General features: G+C 39.1%; 1 protein-coding gene across 1 annotated transcript in view; it reads left to right on the top strand.

The window, feature by feature from the left end:
• AVEN (apoptosis and caspase activation inhibitor) overlaps positions 1-22,761 on the top strand; it is a 182,914-nt gene that overhangs the window by 29,735 nt on the left and 130,418 nt on the right. The window contains exon 2 of the mRNA XM_008017153.3: positions 5,922-6,099. Coding sequence (XP_008015344.3) covers positions 5,922-6,099 — 178 coding nt within the window. The remainder of the gene's footprint in view (positions 1-5,921; positions 6,100-22,761) is intronic.

The raw sequence follows: 22,761 nt of genomic DNA, 5'->3' as shown, positions 1-22,761 counted from the left end.
TAATTTTCTTTGGGTTGCCTTGTGATGAGTTGTTTTTTCTTTTATCTTGATTTTCAGTATTTCCTCCATGAGTGTGTGTGTGTGTATGTTTTAATTTTATTTTTAACAAAATGGAGTGGGTCTGCAGAATCCTTGTTTTGGGCTTTTAGCATTTTAATAATGTATCTGTGACTGTCTTTACATATATACTAGAAGTTCGTTGAGCTTCTTGGATGTATAAAGGTTTTTCATTGGCTAGGTGTGGTGGCTCATACCTGTAATCCCAGCACTTTGGGAGGCCGAGGCGGGCAGATCACGAGGTCAGGAGATCGAGACCGTCCTGGCTAACACAGTGAAACCCCGTCTCTACTAAAAATACAAAAAATTATCCGGGCATGGTGGCACACGCCTGTGGTCCCAGCTACTTGGGAGGCTGAGGCAGGATAATCATTTCAACCCGGGAGGCGGAGGTTGCAGTGAGCTGTGATTGTGCCACTGCACTCCAGCCTGGGTGACAGAGCAAGACTCTCTCTCTCAAAAAAAAAAAAAAAAAAAAGAAGAAGAAAAAAAAAGGTTTTTCATCAACTTTGGGAAGTTTTCAGGCATTATTTTTCTTCTTCTTCTTTTTCTTTTTAAGGGACAGGATCTTGCTCTGTCCCCCAGGCTTCAGTGCAGTGGTGCAATCATAGCTCACTGCAGCCTCAAACTCCCGGGTCAGCTGATCCTCTCACCTCAGCCTCTTGAGTAGCTGGGACAACAGATGTACACCACCATACCTGGCTAATTTTTATCTTTTTTGTGGAGATAGGGTCTTGCTATGTTGCCTAGGCTGGTCTCGAACTCCTGGCCTCAAGCAGTCCTTCTGCCTTGGCTTCCTGAAGTGCTGGGATTACAGAAGTGAGCCATGGTGCCAGGCCCACCCATTATTTTCGACTATTTTATTTTCCTGTGATAGGTGATTTTTGTCTTCCAAAAATTTTGATTTGTTTAAATTCTAATCTGCAGTATCTGTGAGTGTGATCTTACTTGGAAATAAGTTCTTTGCAGAGGTAATCAAAGATAAAACAAGGTCATACTGGATTAAGATGGGCCCTAATCCAGTATAACTCATGTCCTTATAAGAATGGAGAAGATACGCACCCGTAGAGGAGAAAATGCCATGTGAAAATGGCAAAGGAAGGAATGCTAAGGATGTCAGCAACCACTAAGAAGCTGGAGAACATCATGGAACAGATTCTCCCTCAGAACTTCCAGAAAGAGCCAACCCTACCAATACCCAGATTTCAGACTTCTAGCCTCCAGAACTGAGAGAGAAAAACGTTTCTGTGGTTTTAAGCCATCTAATTTGTGATACTTTGTTATGACAGCTGTAGGAAAGTAATACAGATCTTGGGACCAGGAAGTGGGGTGCTGCTCTAACAAATACCTAAAAATGTGGAAGTGGCTTTGGAATTGTGTCGTGAGTAGAAGCTGGAAGAATTTTAAGGTGCATGATAGAAGCAGCCTGGGTTGTCCTGAAGATACTGTTGGTAGAAATATGGACATTAAAGGAGACTCCGGGTAGGTCTCAGATGGAAATGAGGAACATGTTACTGGACACTAGAAGAAAAGCATGTCTTGTTTGAAAGTGGCAGAGAATTTGGCTGAATTATGTTCTATTGTACAGTTCTCATATGTATGTGTAAGGGGCCGTCGGCTCTCCTGTTTGGAGAATGACATAGAGTTATCATGACAATTCTTATTATTAGGAAGTTGATTCATTTTTTAATTTCATTAGAGTTATCATGACAATTCTTATTATTAGGAAGTTGATTCATTTTTTTTTAATCTCATTTTTTCATTTTCATTCTGCAGAGCAGGTGAAGTCAAAACAACCCTTGCCTATTGGAAAAGCTGCAAAACATTAAGCTACTCTTTCTAGTTGGGAATCTCAATTTGTTTTAAATGGATTTGTGTGTCTGTGTGTGTCATTGGACAAGATAATAGCTCGGCAGTGGTTTGATTATATGATAGGTCTTCAGCTTGTTAATCTAATTGGATTCCTGTTAATCTCTGAACAATGCAACCAGTGACCATTGTCCAGGTAGGAAATACTACAGCGAAAACCACCAGACTGATTTTGTAACGATATTTATATGAAAATGATGCCTTTATCTTTACAGTTTTCACCTTGTTTTCTGATCAGTATTTTATTTGCTCTCTTCTTTTTCTCTATATTGAGGCTTTGCATATTTTTATTTTGTCTCAGATCTTTGCACAATGAACCTATAAAATCTCTAGTTTTTAAGATACATCTTTCAGTTACATCAAGTGTCTTCTAAACTTTTTTATTATTATTCCTTTTTACTGCTCTCTTGTGAATGAAGGCTAATGACAGCTCTGTTTGTCTCTGCATTTGGGTCCGGGTAATGAGATCCTTGTTCAGTAGTTCTTCTAATCTGGGGACTGGTGAGTCATTCATGTGCACAAGGATCAGCCTGTTAGAGACATTTGGAAGGACCATTAATTTGGTCTATGTCTCCCACTTGCCATTTCGGTGCTTGTTTCACTGCATTAATAGTTCCTTAGGTGTTTCAGATCATAATCCTCTTTTAGATCAAGGTACTTATTTTGCCCAGGTTTACATTTTTGCCATGTGTTATAGCTATGTTTAGAGGTTTTACAGGTTTTATACTAACTGGAGAAGCCTCTCTCAACTCTGTTCACCCAATGGGCCAACAAAAGAATATTGAATTTTCCCAGACAGAACCCTGCCGGTGTTTTCAGGTCTCGTACTCTCCTGCAAATTCTCATCAGTTACAAGGCTATTTTTTTTTTAATTTAATTTTTTTTTTTGAGATGGAGTCTCGCTCTGTCGCCCAGGCTGGGGTACAATGGCATGATCTCAGCTCGCTGCAAGCTCTGCCTCCCAGGTTCATGCCATTCTCCTGCCTCAGCCTCCCGAGTAGCTGGTAGTACAGGCGCCCTCCACCACGCCCGGCTAATTTTTGTAGTTTTGGTAGAGGCGGGGTTTCACTGTGTTAGCCAGGATGGTCTCGATCTGCTGACCTCGTGATCCACCCGCCTCAGCCTCCCAAAGTGCTGGAATTACAGGCGTGAGCCACCGCGCCCGGCCAAGGCTATTTTCTGCAGAATGTTCCTGGTATTTGTTATTTACATAGCAGATTCTATTGTATACGTTTCATCTGCCAGCATCTTTTGGTTCTCAGAAACTTGCAGGAATGCTCTAGTTTTCAGGCAGTCTCTGCAGTCCCTAGACCATAATGTAGAATGCCATCTTTTGGTTTTGACAGGGAGGCTTATGATGATATTTGAGGGCTGAAAGTGATCTTGAAAGGCCACTTAGTCTATTATTTCATGAAAGTGTATGAAAGTTGATTCAGGTGAGGATTATTGACTAGTGTTAAATTTGTTAAGTGAATGGTCGGAGAACTAGAAATTTACAGTGGATCAAATAACACTGCACAATTTCCAATATGAAGGAGGGAAGACATATCTGTACAGTGGGTGAATGGATCAGATTTCATTATCCAAACCCTGTGACCCGTCTTAGTTATTATATATAGTGCTTATGTTTGTTCAGCCATCTTATGTGATATAACAAAGGGTTCAAAGCATCATCTGTGATGTATTTTAGCCAAAAATATTTAGCTTGACTCCGTTGAGCACTTAAATTTTTAAGATTAGTTTATAGATAATATTGGAGATAAAAAAAATCTATAAATAATACCGTGAGGAAGCAGCCAGACCTGGCCTGGCCTTGTCAATAAGTCAGTGTCATAAAAATAGGGACTATGCTAGATTCAAAGAGACTTAAGGAATAAACAATTAGATACAGTTGCTGGTCCTGGATTGGATACTGTCTTGGAAAAACCAGCTGTATAGGACATTTTTTGGGTTAGGGAAATTTGGAAATAGCCTGGGTGTTACATGAAATGAAATTTATTAAATGGAGATATGAAGAATATTTTTTAAAAATCTGGTGACCAAAAAGAAGCATATATAAATATATACATAGAAAAAGATCTGGAAGTTTGTGTACTAAGGGGTTACTGGTACTCTGTGGGTGACGGAATTTGGGTTTTTTATTTATTTTAGTTTTGCTTGTCTTTTCCTCCTAATTTTCTCCAATACATATGTCCTGTTTCTGTGTTAATAAAAGCTTGTTTTTTTTCTTAAGTCCACACTATTTTTTTTAAGTCCAACCCATCCTATACAGATGAGTTGTTTTAATATATTTTACTCACTTTTTTCTTGATAAGGATTTTGTAATGTTTGGGACACAAGATTCTATGTGCATCTCTCTCTCTTTTAAAAATTTAATATTCTATTATGAAAAAATTTAAATACATGCAAAAGTAGATAGAATAATAATATGATTTTCCATGTACCCATCATCCAGCTTCAGCAATTACCAATTAAGTATAGTGTATTTCATGTCTATCCACCATTCCTCTCCACCCACTATTGTGGAGCAAATCTCACATGTCCTACCTTTTCATCCATAAAGAGTTCAGTGTTTATATCTAAAAGTTAACAACACTAAAAAAAGTACAATACCAGTATTATAACAAACAAACAATAAATTAGTGGTATTTCCTTAATATAATCAAATATCCAGTCATTATTTACTTTTTCCCAGGTGTCTCATAGTCATTATTTCCTCTAGATTGTTCGAATGAGTACAAATAAGTTCCCTACATTACAGCTGGTTATGCCTTAAGTTATTTGGTTTATAGGTTTCTCCATCCTCTGCTACCATTTTTTTCCCCTGCAGTTTATTTATTGAAGAAACTGGGCTCCTTATCTTCTAGAATTGTTCACATTGTGTATCTTTCTGCATGCTGTCTTAACCTTTCAGTGCCCAACACTGGAAACTGTTCTCTAGAATGCATCTGAGCAGGGTTGCTATTTAAAACTTATAGAAATCTATACAACATAGTCAGTTGTAATACAGGGAACTTTTGTATACCCAAGCACTTTCTTTTCTATTGAATTAAGATTTTGTGCAACCTTTTTACTAGGAGCATTGTGTATGTGTGTGTGTGTCCACATGTATACAACTAGTTACTCACACAGACACTACCTGAAAAATGACACAGGCAAGTTGGAGAAATTGAGCCTGGAGAGTGCTAAGAGGACACCTGAGAGGGCGCTCACAGAAGGCTATCAAGGGCAAAAGAAGTGGCCTTGACTTTGTCAGTAATTTGTCTCCTCTCAATATTTAAAAGTAGATTTGTGTCAATATGTAACCTCAGAACATTCATTAATCCCCTGTCTGGATGGTTCTGTTCATAACATGTATTTATTCCAAACTCAAGTTGTTAATAAGAAGTACTAAAACAAATTTAGATGTGCAATGGTTTTCATTATTCTAGAGTATGGAATCATATGTGTAAATGTGGTACCATGTAAATTCATACTCCATTTCACAAGTCATTGTCCCTCACTATATGTAATAGTGTTTTCCTATGAGTGTGTGTTTAAGTTAAATAGTTTTAAGTCATGTCATACTTTAATTGCTCTAAAAAGTTAAATCTTATAAACATATTTATGGAATGCGTTTGTAAAATCCATAAATTGAAAGGGAGAGTTGATTTCCATCCTGAAGTTCTTTGAGTTTAAGATACTTACAGCCTTGATTATTTTAACTGGATGAAACTTAATTCCCTGTAGGATATACAGGGATAGGTTTTAGAGATCAGCTACACAAATGTTTAGTCAGCTGCTTGCTAGATTTCCTTTTCAATGATTACTGAAAAGTTCACCCTGAAAGAACACTCTGGTATAGTGTGACTCTCTTACTATTTAATATCTTCAGACAGCTTGGTGTATTGCTTTTTATTGATATGCCCAGGTACTTTTTTGTTTTATTTTACAGGAAGTCTACTAAGGTCAGGATTTCCACTGCCTACTTATTGATTTGTCTCTAATGGTTGCAGGTTGAAGACGACAGCGATGCAGAGACCTATGGAGAAGAGAATGATGAACAGGGAAATTATTCTAAAAGAAAGATTGTCTCTAACTGGGATCGATATCAAGATATTGAAAAAGAGGTCAATAATGAAAGTGGAGAGTCCCAGAGGGGAACAGATTTCAGTGTCCTCCTCAGCTCTGCAGGTATGAATTCCAGTTGCATGCATACTGCTTAGTGCTCTAAAACTTGCACAGACATTGTATTTATATTTTTAAATTCCACTTTTATAACTAGCAATGTATCCTTTGTTCTTTGGATTTTAAATTCAAGTAAAGGACGGTGTTTCTAATGGCTTGTAAGGGAAAAAAATGATGTTAAGTGGAAGTAAGGGTTTCCATGTACTGATGTAGAATGACTAAAGTCTTTGCGATAGATAAAAGCCTTCCTATAAGTGGAAAAAGCTGAGCCATGCCGCTGTAAATTTGATAGTCTGAGAAAAATAAATGTTTTCTTTGATACTGGAGGAAACATTACTTATATTTATAGTAAGCATGATAAAGTTTCTAGAATATACGTTCTCTTTTTTCTTCCTTTTTTTTAAGTAGCCGGGCATATGCATAGTAGTGGATATGCACTTATTGGAGCCAGATGCACTGAGCACCAAGTTTTTGATTGTGCTTTTGGATAGTCTTTTCTGTCAATACAGTGAAAACCCAGTCTATCCGTGATCAGCTATAATCTAAGATTGATTGCACCTTCAGTGATGTGATGCTGTAGAGCAGTAACAGGGAATAATGGGGGAGTGCTGGGTGTACAGATGGCTGCAGGGTCCCTACTAAGGTGTGGCGTAAGAATTTAAAGAATAAGTGGAAGATAGATGAGTGATTTCCAGGTGTTGGGGATGGGAGGGTGGGAAGCGGATGTGGTTATAAAGGGGCAGCATGACAGATCCCTGGGATGTTGATACTGTTTAGTATCTTGACTGTGGTGGCAGATACACGAACCTACACAGGTGATAAAACTGCATAGAACTTAATATACACACATGTGCACAAATGAGTATGAATAAATTCGAATAAGATTGGCAGATTGTATCAGTTTCAGTGTTACTCTCCTGGTTGTGATATTATATTATGGTTTTGCAAAATGTTATTGGGGGAAACTGGGCAATGTGTACAAGAGATCTCTCTGTATTATTTCTTTACAACTATGTGTGAATCTGCAATTACCTTAATAAATAATTATTGCCAGGTTAAAAAGATACAGAGGATGCAGATGTGAGAAGCAGAGAAGTAAAAAAAAAATAATACTTTGGGACTGTTTTGAATTTTTTCTTCTGCATGACTTTGATGTTGCTGTTTAGTTCTACCTTTCTTCTTTATCTACCTGTACTTTTGAATACCTGCATGAGACTAAGAGCTATAAAGTGATGCATTCTCTTCTAACTTAACAGAAGATGCTTTTCTGAGCAGGAAAGAAGTACATCATAAAATTGTGAGTCAGAAGCACAGGATTCAGTTTGTCATTACCATAGATGATTCAAATAGCATAACTACTTTAGGTTTGTGGATTTTTCTCAACTCATTGACTGTTCAAGGACTAAATAATTTTTCCTGTCAAATGAGTGCTTCCCTCTTGGTACCTATATTTTGGCCAATTATGGGTTTATAAGCATTTTTCTTCAAGGTGGGAGAAGGGGAATGAAGGTAAAATATGAGCTGGTTAGTTTTAATTCTCATCAGCCGTTCTGCCAAAAGATCTAGGGGGAGAAAATTGAAGTAATGCAATGAAATTAACTTGTGGACTAAAGTAGATTCAATTCAATCAGTGTGTAGTCAGTTACTAGTATCTGTCAAAAAGAGATACTTCATAAATGTTGGAAGGCAGTTAAAAATTCTAGTCCAGGCTGGGCGCGGTGGCTCATGTCTGTAATCCCAGTACTTTGGGAGGCCGAGGCAGATGGATCGCCTGAGGTCAGAAGTTCGAGACCATCCTGGCCAACATAGTGAAACCCTCGTCTCTATTAAAAATACACAAAATTAGCTGGCGGTGGTGGCAGGCGCCTGTAATTCCAGCGACTAGGGATGCTGAGGCAGGAGAATTGCTTCAACCGAGGAGGTTGTAGTGAGCCAAGATCGCACCACTGCACTCCAGCCTGGGCAACAAGAGCAAAACTCCATCTCAAAAAAAAAAAATTGTTTTTTGTCCAACCTAGCAGGCCTGTCCTCTGGTTTATGATTTTGGTTATTTATTTTAGCCTTTTATTCATAATTGAAAACCTGGCATGGATTGAGTCTCCCATGTATTTTTCTTGTAGTGTCTTTGCTTACTGATTTCTTCTGAAGTAGCTTGTTTATCTGTGATTGGTTTTTTTGGTGATTGCCAAAAAACCCTGTCTTTTGATATATGCTTACGTTTCTTTCCCACTCTGTTGCTGATTTATCAGTTTCTTCTCATGATAGCATAAGACTGAGAAGAGCTTCCATGCTTTCTTCACACTCAGTGTTTTGGTGCTATATTGGTTTACTTTCGAGAGCTCAACTTCATTCTCTGATAATAAAAATTCTGCAGTATGTAGTGTTCTCTAGGTAAGCTGACCATACTCCTTGAAACGATTCTGCTTCCTAGTGTACTATCCTTGTTGGTATAAATAAATATACAACTGAGAAAAAATATTGCTGGTTCCTTAGGTGTGCAGTCATAAACTTTTCTAGATATTGCCAAATTGCTTTCCACAGTAAAGATGAGCTAGAGTTCCTAGTGTTCAGTATCTCTGCAAATACATAGTACTGTTGGACTTTTAAATTGTGACCAGTTAACTGAATGGTATCTAGCGTAGTTAATTCAGTAGATATTTAAGTACCCATTGTTTCAGCTATTGGCTTAGAGGCTGGGCATAGAGTGGTGAACAGAACAGATATAAATGCCTGCCTCACAGAGTTGACTTTCTACAGGGTAAAGACAAACAAGAAGAATATATAAAATGTTAAATGCTATAATTGCTTAGAATAGAAATAAAATGAGGAAGGGCTGTTACCAGTTTTAGAAGTAGCCTGGGGTCTTACTGAGAAGATAACATTTGAGCAAAGATCTGAGGAGGGTGAGGGAGCAAGTGAGGATATCTGTGGGAAAAGTGTCCCAGGCAAAGGGAATAGCAAGCTCAAAGGCTTTGAGATGAGGAGGACAGGGACTCTCAAGGAAGGCCAGTGTGGCCGAAGCAAAGTGAGCAAGTATGCGATGGGGTTGGAAAGGCATTATCCAGCCAGATCGCATAGTATTGTAGGTCATTGTAAAGATGTTTTCTTTTGTTCTGAGTGAGATGAAAAACCAGTGGAGGGTTTGAAGAGAAGAGTGATATAATTTTACTCCTGTGTTAACAGGATCATTTTGCTGTGTTGGAAGGAACTGAAAAGACTGGCAAGAGGGGAGCAGGTAGACTAGTTAGGAAGCCACTGCTACTACTGATAGCAGATAGACTAGTTAGGAAGCCACTAATAATAATCCAGGTGAGCAGTGGTGGTGGTTGCTGGGTCCAGAGGAGAGCAGTGGAGGTGGTGAAAAGTGCCTGGGTTCTAGATCTATGTAGAGGGAAGAGCAGAGAACACTTGCAAATATTGGGTATGAGATAAAAAGAGATGTAAGGATGACACTAGGTTTTTGGTCTGAACAGCGAGAAGAAGGGAGTTGCCCTTAACTGAGGTGTGTAAGTTATAGGAGGTACCCAGTGTTGCATGTATTAAAATTGAGATGTCACTTAGATACCTGTTGCAGTCAGAATTCCTTAAGAAATGGCTGGCACACTCAATATAATTGAACATTTTTTTTCTTTTTTTTTGAGACGGAGTCTTGCTCTGTCGCCCAGGCTGGAGTGCAGTGGCCGAATCTCAGCTCACTGCAAGCTCCGCCTCCCGGGTTTATGCCATTCTCCTGCCTCAGCCTCCCGAGTAGCTGGGACTACAGGCGCCCGCCACCGCACCCAGCTAATTTTTTGTATTTTTTTTGTAGAGACAGGGTTTCACCGTGTTAGCCAGGATTGTCTCGATCTCCTGACCTCGTGAGGAAAGGCAGAATATATGGGCATAGATATGTGTAGCTGGGTAGATGTCACAGGGGCTTGAGGAAGCGGTCTAAGAAAACTATGGATAAGTGTTGTGGAGGAGGTACTGGAAGTAGAAGGTAAGAAATAGTTGTTGGGGAAGTGAGAAAGTATAGTTTCCTATTTTCCAAATAGGAAAATGCAGTATAGATGTTGGGTGACAATAGGGGCCCACATGAAGTTGGTATTCATAAATTTAAGGTGAGAACAGGTATACTTTTCCCCGACTCATATTGTGCCATATGGGTACAGGCCCAGAAAGACCGGACAGAAGGGTAGGACTTAATCATGATTATAGTTTAGCAGAGCAAATGCAATGAAATGAGAGAGGGAAAAGGAGATGATTAGAATGATTGACATGAATTTAAGTGGGATAAGGAAATAAGTGAAGATATGGGGGAAGATGAGGGGCAGTAAAAAGATCGTGGGATCACAGGACTACAGATTCTTCTGGGCAGAAGGATTATTGACCTTCTTGAGAAAGTGTGAGTTGGAGAGGTGGGAAGTGGTGGCTGTAGATTAGAATGTTTCACGTTGAGATTTAGTGGGGCAGGGGGTTGCAGATGATGGTAATGATGGAGTCTTATATAAAAATATGGGCGTGCCTGGCTGTGAGGTGGTGTGGAGACCTCATCCTTGGAGGTTTTAGTTTACATTTCCTTAGCTGTTGCTGACTTTGAACATCTTTGTATTTGTGGTGCTTGCTTTCTTTGTGAACTGCTTGCTCACATTCTTTGACCATTTGGCTATTTTGTTTCTTATTGATTTGTGGGTTAAAAAAGATGTAGTCTTGACACTTTTCTTTTGATATTTGTGTTTGCAGGTGTCTCCTGATATGAGATTCACTTCTATAGTGGTGTCTTTCAGTGCAGTGTTTTAAATTTTAATTGAATTTATCAATTTTCTAGCCTACTGTTCATGCTGTTTTATGCCTTGATAAATCCATCTTTCCCCTAAGGTTAGAGATGTTCTCCTATATTTTCTTCTAGAAGTTCTAATTTAGCTTTTTTTTTTTTTTCCCTGAAGAGTGTTGCTTTTTTTTTCCCTGAGGAGTGTTACATTTTATTGTTTGCTACATTCTTGTGCCATGGTTTTCAGCTCCATCGGGTCATTTAAGGTCTTCTCTGTGCTGTTTATTCTAGTTAGCCATCCATCTAATCTTTTTCCAAGTTTTTTAGCTTCCTTGTGATGGGTTTGAACATCCTCCTTTAGCTCAGAGAAGTTTGTTATTACCAGTCTTCCGAAGCCTACTTCTGTCAGCTCGTCATAGTCGTTCTCTGTCCAGCTTTGTTCCCTTGCTGGCAAGGAGCTGCGATCCTTTGAAGAAGAAGGGGCGCTCTGGTTCTTAGAATTTTCAGCTTTTCTGCTCTGGTTTCTCCCCATCTTTGTGGTTTTATCTACCTTTGGTCTTTGATGTTGGTGACCTACAGATGGGGTTTTGGTGTGGATGTCCTTTTTGTTGATGTTGATGCTAGTCCTTTCTGTTTGTTAGTTTTCCTTCTAAGAGGTCCCTCAGCTGCTCAGCTGCTGGTCTGTTGGAGTTTGCTGGAGGTCCACTCCAGACCATGTTTGCCTGGGTTATCACCAGCGGAAGCTGCAGAACAGCAAATATTGCAGGACAGCAACTATTGCTGCCTGATTCTTCCTCTGGAAGCTTCATCTCAGAGGGGCACCCACCTGTATGAGGTGTCTGTTGGCCCCCACTGAGAGGTGTCTCACAGTCAGGCTACATGGGGGTCAGGGACCCACTTGAGGAGGCAGTCTGTCCATTCTCAGAGCTCAAACACCGTGCTTGGAAAACCATACCTCTCTTCAGAGCTGTCAGACAGGGATTTTTAAGTCTGCAGAAGTTTCTGCTGCTGTTTGTTCAGCTATGCCCTGCCCCCAGGGGTGGGTCTACAGAGGCAGCAAGCCTTTCAGAGCTGTGGTGGCCTCCACCCAATATGAACTTCCCCAGCCACCATGTTTACCTACTCAAGCCTCAGCAATGGCAGACGCCCCTCCCCCTGCCAGGCTGCTGTCTCGCAGGTCTGTCTCAGACTGCTGTGCTGGCAGTAAGTAAGGCTCCATGGGCGTGGGACCCACCAAGTCAGGCGCAGGATATAATCTCCTGGTGTGCCGTTTGCTAAGACTGTTGGAAAAGTGCAGTATTTCGTTGGGAGTGTCCCGATTTTCCAGGTACAGTCTGTCATGGCTTCCCTTGGCTAGGAAAGGGAAATCCACTGACCCCTTGCACTTCCGGGGTGAGGTGATGTCCCGACCTGCTTCAGTTTGCCCTCCGTGGGGTGCACCCACTGTCCAAGCAGTCCCAGTGAGATGAACTAGGTACCTCAGTTGGAAATGCAGAAATCACCATCTTCTGTGTCAGTCATTCTGGGAGCTGCAGCAGCATTTTAAAAACCTAAATGATATAATGACCTACTAATGGCTTATGACCTGCAATTTGGAGTGGTCTGAAGCATCTGATTCATTTAATCATTTCAGTAGCTTCAAAAAATGTCTTAAGATGGTGAGATTCTTCACACGCTCTGCACAGTTCACAGACAGGGAATCCCTTACTCCCTGGAGAGACCGGGGACAGCGATGGCACTGAGCAGGAGCTGGGTTACAAAATCGTTTGCTACATTCTTTTGCAACCATTTTAGATTGGTGGAGTGAGGTAGCATAATTACTGTGTACTTCAGTCTTCTAAACAGTATATACCCTTTTGGTTTCCATTTTCTGTGTTTCTTTATGAGTATATAATTTATTATGTACCAAAGTAGTGGAATTAGGAGCAATTTATCAACCTTTAAAATTTTGATTTTTGATATTGAACATTGAAGTTTGGCCTGTGATGTGATAGTTTTCTTTTGACAGTGTGGTTTAGTGTAAGGAATACAGGCCACCAACTCAAAGAAATGTGGATTTGAATCTACTTCTGTCATAACTCTGTCTACCCTTGGGCAATCCTGTTTCTCCACGTAGGAAGAGCAAGAATAGAAGTAACAGTGCTTGATTTGATGATGCCAGCGTCTTATCTTAAATTTACCACGGATTTTAGTTCTGCTTAATATGTAAACATGGTGCCTACTTTTAGTATTTATTAATTTTTTTGGTAATAGAACCTTAGTTATCTGTATTCAGTAAAGTCAAAGTCTAATTTCTTTGTTCCTTGAATGCTAGACATAAATAGCATTGGTTGTCAACAGAATTTATTTATATTTTGCTGAGAAAAGTTCTTGGGTATAATATCATTGATTGTTGAGTCGTTTATTGAATACAAGTGTGGTTCTAAGTCTCAAAGAATTTAAAAGTCAGTGGTCTTAGGTTAAGTAATAAAAATAAGTGTTTCCCCCCTTTCTCTTACTTGTAGTTGTTCCCATCTATCATTGTTCATCTATTTTTCTCTTCTATCTCAGTGTTTGTTTTCCACGTGCCCTGAAGGATGGCCACTGTCATCACAGTGAGATGTAATCCAGATTTGGTTTCTCAGACAAAGGCTCTATGCCTGTCTGCCTGCCTTTCTTTCTTTCTTTCTTTCTTTCTTTCTTTCTTTCTTTCTTTCTTTCTTTCTTTCTTTCTTTCTTTCTTTCTTTCTTTCTTTCCTTTCTTCCTTTCTTTCTTTCTTTCTTTCTTTCTTTCTTTCTTTCTTTCTTTCTTTCTTTCTTTCTTTCTCTCTCTCTCTCTCTCTCTCTCTCTCTCTCTCTCTCTCTCTCTCTCTTTCTGTATTCATCTTTTTTTAAAAAAATAATTTCAATTTTTATTCTGGATTCAGGGAGTACATATTCAGGTTTGTTACCTGGGTATATTGCATAATGCTGATCCAGAGGTTTGGGATATAATGGATCCTGTCACCCAGGTACTGAGCATAGTACTTAATAGTTAGTTTTTTAGCCCTTGCCCACTCTCTCTCCCCTCTCTAGCAGTTCTCAATGTTTATTGTAGCCATCTTTATGTCCATAGTACCCAGTGTTTAGCTTCCACTTATAAGTGAGAAGGTGCAGTCTTTGGTTTTCTGTTCTGGTGATAGTTTGCTTAGGCTAATGGCCTCCAGCTGCATCCATGTTGCTGCAAAGGATATGATTATCGCTACATAGTATTCCGAGATGTGTATATACCACATTTTCTGTATCCAGTGCACTACTGATGGGCACCTAGGTTGATTCCATGTCTTTGCTCTTGTGAAAAGTGCTGCAATGAATATACACTTGCATATGTCTTCTTGGTAGAAAGATTTCTTTTCTTTTGGATTTATACCCAGTAATGGGATTGCTAGGTTGAATGGTAGTTCTGTTTTAAGTTCTTTGAGAAACCTCCAAACAGCTTTCTACAGTGGCTGAACTAATTTCCATTCCTACCAACAGTATGTAAGCATTCCCTTTTCTCCACAGCCTCATCAGCATCTGTTTTTTTCTTTTTTTTTTTTTTTGACATTTTAGTAATAGCCATTCTGCGTGATGTGACATGATATCTCATTGTGGTTTTGATTTTCATTTCTCAGATGATTAGTGATATTGGGCATTTTTTCATACGTTAGTTGGCTACTTGTATGTCATCTTTTGAGAAGTGTTTCTTCATGTCTTTTGCCCATTTTAAAATGGGGTTGTTTTTTAACTTGTTCAGCTGTTAAAGTTCCTTATACATTATTAGACCTTTGCCAGATTACATAGTTTGCAAATATTTTCTCTCATTCTATAGGTTGTCTGTTTATACTGTTGATAGTTTTTTTTTTGTTTTTTTGCTGAGCAGAAACTCTTTAGTTTAATTAGGTCTCACCTGTCAATTTTTGGTTTTGTTGCAATCGCTTTTGAGGACTTAAGGACTCAAAAGTTTTCACTTAGTATCCAAGAGGGATGGTTTCAGGATGCCTGTGGATACCAAAATCTAGGAATACTCAAGTCTCTGATATAAAATGGCATAATATTTTAGTATAACCTATGCAAAAAGTATAGATATCTTCCTTTATATACTTTAAATCATCTTTAAATCACTTATAATATCTAATACAATGTAAGTGCTATGTAAAGTTATACTGTATTATTTTTTATTTGTATTTTTATTGTTGTATTGTTATTTTAAAATAATTTTCTTTATTCATTTATGTTTAGAGAGACAGGGTCTTCCTCTGTCACCCAGGCTGGAGTGCAATGGCATGATCATAGCTCACTGCAGCCTCGACCTCCTGGGCTCAAGCAATCCTCTTGCCCCAGCCTCCTTAGTAGTTAGGACTATAGATGTGTGCCGCCCACGCCTGGCTGATATCTTCATTTTTTTTATGGAGACAGGAGCTTGCTATGTTGCCCAGGCTGGTCTTGAACTCCTAGTCTCAAGTGATCCTCCCACTTTGGCCTCCGAAAGTGCTGAGATTACAGGTGTGAACCACTGTGCCTGGCCAGTATTGTTATTTTTTATTTTTTAAAAATATTTTTGATCTGTGGTTGGTTAAGTCCACCAATAAGTGGGGTTGCCTGTATGTTATTTTTTCTTCCCAAATTAGCTGGACCTCTGGTCCAATTCTCAGATGTTATTTGGAAGATAGGCCTTTAAGAGTAGAGAATATAGACCTTTATCTAAGAGTAGCGAATACAGCTTAACATATATTCTCCAAGTAGATTTCCACTGTAACAGTGAACGTTTGAAGACTGGTAATTAAAAAGTGAATTTCTGTTTCACACACAGTGTATGTATATGTTGATGCTCACTTTGGAAGATAGTTTGCCATTTTCTGATAAAACTGAAGATCTAGCACTTTCACCCTTACAGGATACTCTAGAGCAGAGGTCCCCAACCTTTTTGGCACCAGGGACCGGTTTTGTAGAAGACAGTTTTTCCACAGGCTGGGGTGGGGATGATGGTTTCAGGGTGATTCAAGCACGTTACATTTATTGTGTGCTTTCTTTTTATTATTATTACATTGTGATATGTGGTGAAATAATTATACAACTCACCATAATGTAGAATCAATGGGAGTCCTAAGCTTGTTTTCTTGCAACTGGACGGTCCCATCGGGGAATGATGGGAGACAGTGACAAATGATCAGGCATTAGATTCTCATAAGGAGCTTGCGTGCAACCTGGATCCCTCGCATGCGCAGTTCACAATAGGGTTTGGCTCCTATGAGAATCTAATGCTGCTGCTGATCTGACAGGAGGCGGAGCTCAGGCCGTAATGCAAGCAGTGGGGAGTGGCTGTAAATAGAGAAGAATCTTCGCTCCCTTGCCCACCACTCGCCTCCTGCTATGCAGCCCGGTTCCTAACAGGCCACAGATCGGTACTGATCCATGGTCTGGGGGATGGGGACCCCCTGCTCTAGAGAAACTCTAGCACGAATATTCACAGCTGTATGTTCAGAAGTGCCTCAGATGGAAGCAACACAAATATTCATTAACAGTGGAATGAATACTTAAATAAGTGGATGAATCTTTTCAACATAGCGTGAAGTAAAAGAAACATGCCCACAGAATTCTTTTTTTTTTTTTTTTTTTTTTGAGACGGAGTATCGCTCTGTCGCCCGGGCTGGAGTGCAGTGGCGCGATCCCGGCTCACTGCAAGCTCCGCCTCCCGGGTTCACGCCATTCTCCTGCCTCAGCCTCCCAAGTAGCTGGGACTACAGGCGCCTGCCACCTCGCCCGGCTAGTTTTTTTGTATTTTTCAGTAGAGACGGGGTTTCACCGTGTTAGCCAGGATGGTCTCGATCTCCTGACCTCGTGATCCGCCCGTCTTGGCCTCCCAAAGTGCTGGGATTACAGGCTTGAGCCACCGCAGCCGGCCCAGAATTCTTTAGTATGATTCTATTTATGTAAAGTTCAAACACAAGAAAAAAACCCCATTTTTTAGGGATGTGTATTTAAATACTAAAGTGACAATCATGGAAATGATTATTCCAGATATCAGGATTGCGGTCACCTCTAGTGGGGAGATAAGGAGGGCCAGATAGCAGGTGTGGTGGTGGCAGTATTCTATTTCCTGTCCTGGATGATGATCATTTATGTTGGTTTAATAATTATTCTTTAAGCTCATATATATTATCATTTTTTTTTAGTTTTACAGATCTCTTTATAAAAGAAATAAAAATCTTTAAAAGCAAATTTCTAATGGTAAAATTTCTGTTACCACCATAGAGGTGGGAACCATTTTTGGAGAGGCAGCCCTTTCCAGCCTGCTTCCTTCCACTTGTGCCACACAGGCACTGCCTGCTCTGTTTGTTTCTGGCCATGGACAGTGACACCCTCATTTTTATTAGTGGTGGATATGGGAAAGGGGACGGTTGTTCAAAGTCATACTTTTTCTGGTAGGACTGTGAGTCTTTAGGTATCTTTGTAGAACTCTTTCTGTAAGTCTCTGAAAGAGATAATCATGCTTTTGGCTTTTCTTTTTGAACAGTATTCTTGCAGTTCTAAGTTACATTTCAAGAGCTTTGAAAATGGCACCGTATTCTTACCTTCAAATGTAAAAAGTAAGGTCTATGAGAAATTTCTTCTGCCCTTCACTTTTTTTCCCCAAAAGTTGAATCATTGAATTCATGCTATATGCATTGTCTATTCCTTTCAAGATGTCACAGATAGCCAGAGTTAGAAAAATGTTTAACAGCGTGACCAGAATGCACTGGATCAATGTTCAAGATAAACAGGGGGAAAAATATTATGTGCAAGTCTATAAACACTATTTTTAGAGATACAAATAAAAACAACATAACCAGACTGCAATTTGGTCAGTATAGTTGTTGACTGTGCATGTTTTTGCTTGAAACTATTCTATATTTTCTTCAATTTAATTTGATGAAAAGCTGTTTTGGGTAGGAAATTTTAATTGTAATGACATTTGAATTTCTTCCCTCCTCTATATCCTTGTGTCAACAAATAGACTGAAGGGAAAAGAAAGGATATTACTCTAGCAGCCTGTACTTTTAAATTAAACCTCGAATCTTTTCTTTCCATGAGGCAAGAAGACAGTTTTACGTGTCCTCATTGATGCAGTTCCTTTTTCCCCTCTTCTGGTATGGTATATAGTTTGTACTAATATAATCTCATATTACAACAGCAATATAGTAGAAGATTCTTCCCTTTGATATTTTAAAACATCTGAAATAACACAAGCAGAACTATACATTAAAAAAATTTTTTTGTTTGTTTTGGCTAACAGGGCTAAAAAAATTTTCAACTGGATAACCAAAAAAAAAAAAAAAAAGGGAAAAAAGGAAAACTCCAACAACAAAAAAACCTTTCCTTATAGCTGAATATTGAATATTGGGCCTAATTTGATTTTCTTTTTAAAAACCTTCAAAAGATACGAGCAGAATTTGTGTGCTAAACTGCTAGTCTCCAGCGCCATTTTGTGTTTTCTGTTGTTTTGAGGCAATTCTTTGTTTTTACTGCTCCAGCTGCATCATTTTCATCATCCTGAACTTTCATTTTCCTGCCCTGAAGTTGTACATTTCCTTTAGCAGATCCAGCCTAGGCGGCTTTATTTCCCTTTCCTTTTCCTTTAAATCTATGACCTTTTGAGTCTCATTTGTTTAGGGATTCTTGGTGATTTTACAGGAGTTTTTTTCAGTGTTTCTTTTTCTACCTTTCTGTCTAGTACTTTCTACATCGCTTCCTTGTTTCTTAGTCATAGGTTACAATTACTGGCTGCTTCTGCTTTTTTAGTATTTCTTTAGCTTTTTTCTTAAATAGAATTAATCTCTCTTTTGCTCTACTACTAAAGTGTATCCATTTTATTTCCCCATGATTTGAGAAAAGGATATGTGGGTGCTTTCTACAGGTCAGATTACCTAAGTCACCCCAAAATTTCAGCAAACATCCAATCTAGACATTTCATTTGAGTATCCTCAGCACTTCTTTTTTTTTTTTTTTTTTTTTTAAGTTTATTTTTGTGGGTCCATAGTAAGTATATGTATTTACTGGGTATATGGGATATTTTGGTACAGGTGTGCAATGCGTAATAATCACGTCATGGAAAATGGGGTATCCATCCTCTCAGGCATTTTATCCTTTGCAGCACTTCCATTTTTCTTCTTGCTCTTGCTTCGCTCTGAATTTAGTGTATACTTTGTTTTGCTTCATTCTTTTTTTGCAAAATAATCCTCCTTGAAAAGTATTAGAAAGTCTGTGTTTTTATACCAGGGTTCAGGGCCGGGGTCTCTATAAACTTTTTGTTGGATTTAATAGTATCAGACACTGCAAATGTTGATTGCTTAAATGCTTTGTGTAATGTTTTTCTCATTTGAATATTTAGTGCTTGACCTTTATCTTCTAATCTTTAAAAGATTAGACATAAAAGAATTATGTCATCAGGGGTTGCATCCTTTGGGAAGCCTTTCATATTTTTTTCTATACTCATCAGTTGCCACAGAGACATTTTGTACTAATCAGAGGGAGGTTTGTTTGGAAATCTTCTGATTTTAGTTTTATCTGTATTTTCGTTAGTTCTGCCTTTGATTTGTTCAGTGCTTCTATTATATTAAAATCTGTTGTTAGGTAATTTAACCTGTTGAAGTTTGTTATTTCCAGAGGTATCTGGCTTTCATCCAATTTAGTCTGTTCCTTTAAAAAATTTGTCTTATGGCAAATTAAAGTCATCAACATAATACTTGATTTGATGGTGGTAGGTTTCAGTCCCCAAAGCAGCCACTGTTTTCACTATCACCATTTTTGGCTGCTGTGGTTATCTTTCTGGTCCCAGGTCCCCAGAGCCGAGCCATAGGATCGCTAGCAGAGACTGTACTCTCAAGTTCACATGAAGGACTGAATGTTTATTTTTATTATTAGATAATTTAAACTAGTTATACTGGACATAGCTTAATGAGAGAACATTAGTGAATCTTTTTTGAGTTTAACTTGTATTCCAGATACTCTACTGGTTACCAAATGACTTGTATTCCAGTTACTCTTTAGTTAGACAACTGGCTGCATCATCAGATCACCTGGGTACTACATTGTTTTCTTTTCTTTTCTTTTTTTTTTCAGTCAGGGTCTCACTCTGTCGCCCATGCTGGAGGGCAGTGGCATGATCTTGGCGGCTCACTGCCACCTCCGCCTCCCAGGTTCAAGCAATTCTCCTGCCTTAGCCTCCTGAGTAGCTGGGACTATAGGCACGCACCACAACGCCTGGCTAATTTTTTTGTTTGTTTTTTTGTTTTCTGAGATGGAGTCTCACCCTGTTGCCCAGGCTGGATTGTAATAGTGCAATCTGGGCTCACTGCAACCCTCTGCCCTCCGGGTTCAAGTGATTCTCCTGCCTCAGCCTCCCGAGTAGCTGGGATTACAGGCACCCACCACCACGCCTGGCTAATTTTATGTATTTTTAGTAGAGACGGGGTTTCACCATGTTGGCCAGGCTGCTCTCAACTCCTGACCTCAAGTGATCCTCCTGCTTTGGCCTCCCAAAGTGCTAGGATTAGAGGTGTGAGCCACTGCGCCCGGCCTCATCTGGGTACCACGTTCTAATAGCATCTAGTGCATCCCTCTCAAGTGCTATTGTCCCTTCTTTGTATGATTATCTTTTTTTTTCTTTTTTATTATACTTTAAGTTCTAGGGTACATGTGCACAACGTGCAGGTTTGTTACATATGTATACATGTGCCATGTTGGTGTGCTGCACCCATTAACTCATTATTTACATTAGGTATATCTCCTAATGCAATCCCTCCCCCACCCCCCACCCCACAACAGGCCCCGGTGTGTGATGTTCCCCTTCCCGAGTCCAAGTGATCTCATTGTTCAATTCCCGCCTATGAGTGAGAACATGCGGTGTTTGGTTTTCTGTTCTTGCGATAGTTTGCTGAGAATGATGGTTTCCAGCTGCACCCATGTCCCTACAAAGGACATGAACTCATCCTTTTTTATGGCTACATAGTATTCCATGGTGTATATGTGCCACATTTTCTTAATCCAGTCTGTCATTGATGATGTATGATTATCTTACGGACTCATAACTCTCCTTAAAAAAATTAAGATTATTTGAGGTGGGTTTTGGGAAGGAGAGCAAATAAGTGCTTCTGATCAATGTCATATTTGATTGGAGTTGATGAATTCTCTTTACTTGCTCTAGAAAGATAATAAAAGGTTATTTTTGATAAAGTCCTTAAAATCAGGGTAGAACCTCTTCTAAAAACACATGAAACATGAATTCAGAGACTATGAAAAGGGACAGCTGTAGCATTAGTATTGTGGTAGGAAAGGCCTCTTTTCAGTAGTGTACCTGAGGTGTAGTGTATGTGTTTAGGTTTAGGTAGTAGAACAGAAGGAACACTTGGTGGGTGTCAGGGGATCTTAGTTTTGGTTTTGGTTGTCTTAAAACCTTTTTTAACTCCAAACAAAACCAACTGTTAGAAATAATACCTCCTTGCTTCAATCTAGGGATAGTTGTGAAGATCATGTGGAATTATTTTACAAATTATAAAGTTCTATACAAAAGCTACGAATTACTTTTTAGGTGAAGATAAGCAAATTGTTAGGTTGGAATATACTGTGGGTCACATTTAAAATTAGGTCATTAACATGGGGCTGTCATTAAAATATCCAAGCATTGTACTAATATATATATGTAATTAGAAAAATAAAACAAATAACCATTAACTCATTTTCTCTTTTATTTAGCTTTTTTTTGGTGTGTATGTGATTTGTTCAACTATTTTAACTTCTGCAACTATAGAGGTGATACAGGGAACTTGAAAGATGATTAAAAATAAGAAAAACAGGATGTATGATGAAAGGTTTAGGATGCTAAGCAAAAGAAGTCTGAGAAATGGTTTAATAATTTGTGTTTTCCAAGTTGTAAAGACAAAGGAAAAAAAATCAAATCTACTTAAACTAAAATGCAGGGGATTTAGATTAGCCATTTGTGTTATGAGTGTTAACTGGGCATCCAAGGGAGAGTTGGGAAGTCACCTTTACTGAAAAACTTTCAAAATGGGTTTGGTTTCATTTAATGGAAATGGGTTCAACAATGGTCCTTCTTGCTGCATGGGATAGAGTAAGGTTATTTATTAAGGAGTTTTTTCAACCCTGTAATTCTGTTCTCTTGGCTTTTAATTTTGCGATCATTCTACAGTGTTTTTTACCTGTGTGTTAAGCGAGCACACTCAGTGTCCTCAGAAGGGTTAGGCTTAATAGGCACAGTGTGTGTGTGTAAATGAGCCCTGTGGCCACTAGTGACCCTGCAGCCGCAGGTGACCTTAAGCTAACAAGCTGATGGTGGTCGTCAGTGCTGTCATTTCCTGAAACCTACCAGGTGCAGGCTCTGTGTGAGATGTGTTACATGGGCACTTTCTCCATTTCATTAAATCCTAACTTTAACCTAATAGGGTAGATTTCATTATCTCTCTTCTATACATGTTGAAACTAAGCCTTAGAAATAAAGTTCAACAATTTGTACAAAATTCTCCTATCTCTTAGGTAGCAGAATCAGGATTCGATTTTAAGTATGCCTGACTTCAAAGTTGGAATTTTTTGCACTTGATACTATTCATTAAAATTGAAATATATATAGTTGATCATCTGAAACTAAAAAACAAAATCTATGTTTTTATATATCACTGTCTAAGATACACATTTTTTGTTCGTTTCTGCAAAAAAAGAAGCTGTGTTGTTTACACTTGGTCTGCAGCTTCAGGGAGGGTTTGTGGTTGGTTAAGAAGCTGCCTTTGGGCTGGAGGCAGACACCTGGACAGAAGCCCCAAGGCTTGGGAGCTGCAGCCAGGCCTCAGGGCACTGCACTGCGAGGCTCCCAGTCATGTGGGAGGGTGAGTCTTTTGGCCTATGGAAGTTGGTCCGGTGGTTTTCCT

Source organism: Chlorocebus sabaeus, chromosome 26 (genome assembly GCF_047675955.1).
Source record: "Chlorocebus sabaeus isolate Y175 chromosome 26, mChlSab1.0.hap1, whole genome shotgun sequence".
NCBI classification, from domain to species: Eukaryota; Metazoa; Chordata; class Mammalia; order Primates; family Cercopithecidae; genus Chlorocebus; species Chlorocebus sabaeus.
This window is presented reverse-complemented; position numbering and strand designations above follow the sequence as displayed.